A 5,182-nucleotide genomic window follows, 5' to 3' on the forward strand; every position below is an offset into this window, starting at 1 on the left:
AATGGGCCTCGCTCACCAAAGCAGCTTGGTCTCCCCGCGTCAATCATTCTCTCTCTCCCTCTCCCTCCTTTTTCTCAGGCTGATCCCTTGGAACATGGAGGCTCCCTGCGTTCACTTATCTGCCCAGGTTTCTAGCGTTCACTTATCTGCCCAGGTTTCTAAGACCTGAATGGGAAGATGATCTGCGTCTTCACTCCCTCGGGAGACCGGGAGGGCACCTGTGGCCTCCGTGAACAGGGCAAACTCCTTATCTTGGAGTTTTATTGGCTTTCTATGTAAACCAAGGAATATCAGCTTCTTTCTCTCCTCTATTTTCTTATCTACAATATTCTTTCCTTATCTCTCTAAATCATCCACCGACGCCGTTTTTCCTTCAGGTTCCCCTGGATCCTGCGGGGGCTGGACCCCGGCAATTTTCCTTCAAATACCTTCTGAATTTTGCCATGATATATGTCATATCTTGTAAGACCTCCCCCTCCCAAAGCTACATAAAATCCCATCCATGTTGTCTCCTAAAACAACTCATTATTATAGCCAAGCATCCCATTTGGGGGAAATTTTTCTTCACTGGCAGAGTAATTTGTTTATATAAACTATTTTGCTACTGACTTGCTTAAAAAGCAATTTGTTCACAATTTTGCTAATCAGTGACTTTTTAAGGGGACGAAGTGGGATTTCAGCAAATTATTTTCACCGTTTAATATACAATTCTTAGTATGGTTCTAAGATAAGCAATAAAATTTCATGGAAAGCTCTTTTTTAGTGCAAAATCATCATTATTCCCATGGAGTCCCTGGTTTATTCCATTTCTGAATTCTTAGCCTTTCTTGAGCAGGGCACGACGTCATGTTTTTGTTCAGAGTGTTTACTTCCAATGGGAAATTATGATTGTGCCAATGGTATTCATCCACTTAAAGTCACCTGCCTCTCCAACAGAGGTTGAATCATTAAGCAAATCATAAAGGGACACCATTTCCTTCTTGTCTTTTAGCAAATATTTAGTGCACCCCCTACTCTGGGCAAAGGAACCCATTCAAAATGGGTAGCTGCTAGCAAAAGAGAAAATTTTGAAAAATTGTCACCAACTTAGGAACCCGGTAATTTAATTCTACAGATTCTACACTTCTGGTAATAGTATAACATCCCAGCATGAGACATCCCAGTACATGAGACCTTCAAGCATGGCCACCTGTAGTCCTAGTGGCTCGAGGAGGGATAAAAGAATACAGAGGAGACCAGTGTCTCATGAGTCTGTGTCTGTGACAGTTTTTGCATCTGCAGTACTCATTGTTTTGCAGGCCCAGAGCTGATGTCTGTAAAGCCTTGTGTAGTAGATACAGATCTCTGCTGAGAAGCACAGGGGTAACCCTGTTCATTCCTCTGTGCTGGTGCTCACTCAGTCAGTCGTGTTCCACTCTTTGCACCCCTGAGGACTGTAGCCCACAAGGCTCCTCTGTCCCTGAGATTTCCCAGGCAAGAATACTGGAGTGGGTTGCCATTTCTTCCTCCAGGGGATTCTCCTGACCCAGGGATCTAAACCCATGTCTCCTGCATCTCCTGCATTGGCAGGCAGATTCTTTATCACTGAACCGCCTGGAAAATCCCATGGACAGAGGAGCCTGGCAGGCTACAGTTCAAAGGGTTGCAAAGAGTTAGACACGACTGAGTGACTGAACATAAGAGGTGGGAAGAAACTGTTTAAAAACTCATTTCCCATCAGTTCAGTTCAGTTGCTCAGTCATGTCCAACTCTTTGCGACCCCAAGAATCACAGCATGCCAGGCCTCCCTGTCCATCACCAACTCCCAGAGTTCACTCAGACTCACGTCCATCGAGTCTGTGATGCCATCCAGTCATCTCATCCTCTGTCATCCCCTTCTCCTCCTGCCCCCAATCCCTCCCAGCATCAGAGTCTTTTCCAATGAGTCAACTCTTCACATAAGGTGGCCAAATTACTGGAGTTTCAGCCTCAGCATCGGTCCTTCCAATGAACACCCAGGACTGATCTCCTTTAGGATGGACTTGTTGGATCTCCTTGCAGTCCAAGGGACTCTAAAGAGTCTTCTTCAACACCACAGTTCAAAAGCATCAATTTTTCAGCACTCAGCTTTCTTCACAGTCCAACTCTCACATCCATACTGGGTTGCTTCAGTCCTGTCCAATTCTTTGTGACCCCGTGGACTGTAACCCACCAGGCTCCTCTGTCCATGGGATTCTCCAGGCAAGAATACTGGAGTGGGTTGCCATTTCCTCCTCCAGGGGATCTTCCTGACCCAGGGATCAAACCCAAGTCTCTATGTCTCCTGCATTGGCAGGTGGGTTCTTTACCACTAGCACCATGTCAGTGTCCATTAAACAATATTAAGCTCCCGTTGAAATCCTGCCATGGCCTCAGGCAAAGATAAGAGGTCCCAGCTGGCCAAATGGCAGCCACCAGAGAGAACACAGCAAGTGTCACCTTCCATGTCACCTTGGATCCGGCCTCTTGAGTCAGCAGAGGCTCCAAAGAAGACCCCCTTGGAAGACTCGAAATCAGGGCCCTCCCGGGGGCCACAGAGCTGCCTGGAAGGAAGCCCAGCAGACAGACAATTTACGGTTCCCAAGAGGGTAGGCGGGGGCCAGCTCTTCAGAGGTGGCTGTGCAAGCACGTGGGGTCACATATGGAAAGCGTCTCGGAGAGGAGGGGTGGGCATCTGGAGCGGGGACCAGGCAGGGCTGCACAGTTAACCAAAGCAGGAAGCCTTATTAATGAGCCAGCAAAGCTGCACATGATTCCCCAGGACTCCTGGAAGGAGGAGAATGCTCAAATTCCAGCAACTTCTAGGTCAGATGTCTCAGAAAGCAACAGTGTAGAAACCCGCAAACTTTGAGTTTAATAAATGTCACTGTCTAACAGTGTGCTACGTCGCTTAGTCGTGTCTAACTCTTTGTGAGCCCAGGGACTGTAACCCATCAGGCTCCTCTGTCCATGGGATTTCCCAGCAAGAATACTGAAGTGGGTTGCCATTTCCTACTGCAGGGGATCTTCCCAACTCGGGGGTTGAACCTGCATCTGTTCTGTCTCCTGCACTGGCAAGTGGGTTCTTTGAGCCACCTAGAAATTCCCACCATCTAACAGACCCTTGCAAGAGTGGTGTGACAGGGCTCAATTTGGAGCAGGCAACGGTAGAAGAAGACACTGTGACCTGGGAGACCCCTCATCTGTCCCTTTCACTAGAAACCGTGTCCCCTCATAAGAAACTGAAGCAACGACTGAAGCATTCAAAATAACACAATCTGGCATTTCCCAACCAATAGGCTTCCCCGGCGGTCACTTTCTCCTTGGGAACAAAAACTCCTTAATCTTAAGAATGTCAAGGTCTCTTGGACTGGATGTTCCAGCTCTGCTGACACAGGACAGCATCTTCCAGGAGAGGATCGCTTTTTCATCCTTGGTAATAATGAAAATTTCAAAGGAAAAATAATCCTTAAAAATATATTTAACAGTTAATGGCCACTTTTAAAGGTCTGATGCATACATATTTGGGGGGCATGTTTTTAATTGCTTCTGGGTCCTCAAAAAAAGAACAAAGATTATTATTGAATAGACGTATTTAGAAAGAGCAGATTACCAGCGCCAGGTTCAGCTGCCTAAATGAAGAAACTGGGGCAATACTGCCCCCTGGTGACCAACTTTTACTTTATTTCAGGGCGGTCCATCTAGAAACCAGAGCAGCTAATTTGCATCAATATAATCTGCAGAACAGGGCATGAAACAACGGACTGGTTCCACATTGGGAAAGGATTACATCAAGGCTGTATATGTCACCACGCTTATTTAACTTATATGCAGAGTACATCATGCAAAATGCCAGGCTGAATGAAGCATATAGTCAAAGCTATGATTTTTCCCATAGTCATATACAGATGTGAGACTGTAAAGAAGGACCATAAAGACCATATGCTGGACCATAAATAAGGTTGAGTGCCGAAGAATTGATGCTTTCAAACTGTGGTGCTAGAGAGGACTCTTGAAAGTCCCCTGGACAGGAGGAAGGCGCTGGCGGGCAGTGATGGCGGCGGGTGATGGGGACGTGAATTTAGGCACCCTGGGGAGTGGCAGCGAGAGCAGCAGAGACGGTAGTAGCGAGAGCCCAGGCGGCGCGGGAGCAGCAGCAGAAGGGGGCGGCTGGTCGGCAACGGCGTTGGCGCTTCTGACGGGGGGCGGGGAGATGATGCTGAACGTGGCGCTGGTGGCGCTGGTGGCGCTGGTGTTGCTGGGGGCCTACCGGCTGTGGGTGCCCTGGGGGAGGCGGGGTTTGGGCGCCGGGGCCGGAGCGGGCGAAGAGAGCCCCGCTGCCTCTTTGCCTCGTATGAAGAAGCCGGACTTCAGCTTGGAGCAGCTGCGCCAGTACGACGGGTCTCACCCGCGCATCCTGCGTGCGGTCAATGGGAAAGTCTTCGACGTGACCAAAGGCAGCAAGTTCTACGGCCCGGCGGGTCCGTATGGAATATTTGCTGGTAGGGATGCCTCCAGAGGACTGGCAACATTTTGCCTAGATAAAGATGCACTTAAAGATGAATATGATGATCTCTCAGATTTGAATGCTGTACAAATGGAGAGTGTTCGAGAATGGGAAATGCAGTTTAAAGAAAAATATGATTATGTAGGCAGACTCCTAAAACCAGGGGAAGAACCGTCAGAATATACAGATGAAGAAGATACCAAGGATCACAATAAACAGGATTGAACTTTGTAAACAACCGAAGTCAGGGGCCTTCAGAACTGCAATTCTTACTCCCTTTCACAGAATGTCCAGCATCTTTGGGTTTGGTTCACCTGCTGCAAAAAACATTCAACAGATTGTACAAGCTACATGAGTCTCACTATGAAGATTTGAATACTAGACATTATGTGTGCTGCCAGACTCATTTGTTGCAGTTATTTGTAATGTCTGGTGGAGCTTCATCCTGAAAGGAAGGAGACAGGGATATTTTTAAAGAGCAAGAGAGTGACAAGATTACTTTCTCCTTTTTTTCTTTTTTTTTAATCAAAGACAACCTGATATGTATTTGCTACTTGAGTGTATAAGAGATTTTTTTGAAATCTCTTAAAAAAAAAACACAGCAAGGAATTCCTATTTCATGTGCTGTGTTTTTGTTTTAGCAGTGAGGAAGAGAGGAGACCTGGGCAGGAGAGGTTA

At 47.2% G+C, this 5,182-nt stretch overlaps 1 protein-coding gene across 1 annotated transcript; it reads left to right on the top strand.

Moving 5' to 3' along the window:
- Positions 1 to 4,027: 4,027 nt before the first annotated feature.
- Positions 4,028 to 4,906, top strand: LOC105606091 (membrane-associated progesterone receptor component 2-like). The gene has a single exon (XM_042237209.2). It carries the CDS (start codon positions 4,052 to 4,054, stop codon positions 4,727 to 4,729), a length of 678 nt encoding a protein of 225 aa, XP_042093143.1. The 5' UTR covers positions 4,028 to 4,051; the 3' UTR covers positions 4,730 to 4,906.
- Positions 4,907 to 5,182: the final 276 nt, after the last annotated feature.

Source organism: Ovis aries, chromosome 1 (assembly GCF_016772045.2).
Source record: "Ovis aries strain OAR_USU_Benz2616 breed Rambouillet chromosome 1, ARS-UI_Ramb_v3.0, whole genome shotgun sequence".
Lineage (NCBI taxonomy): Eukaryota > Metazoa > Chordata > Mammalia > Artiodactyla > Bovidae > Ovis > Ovis aries.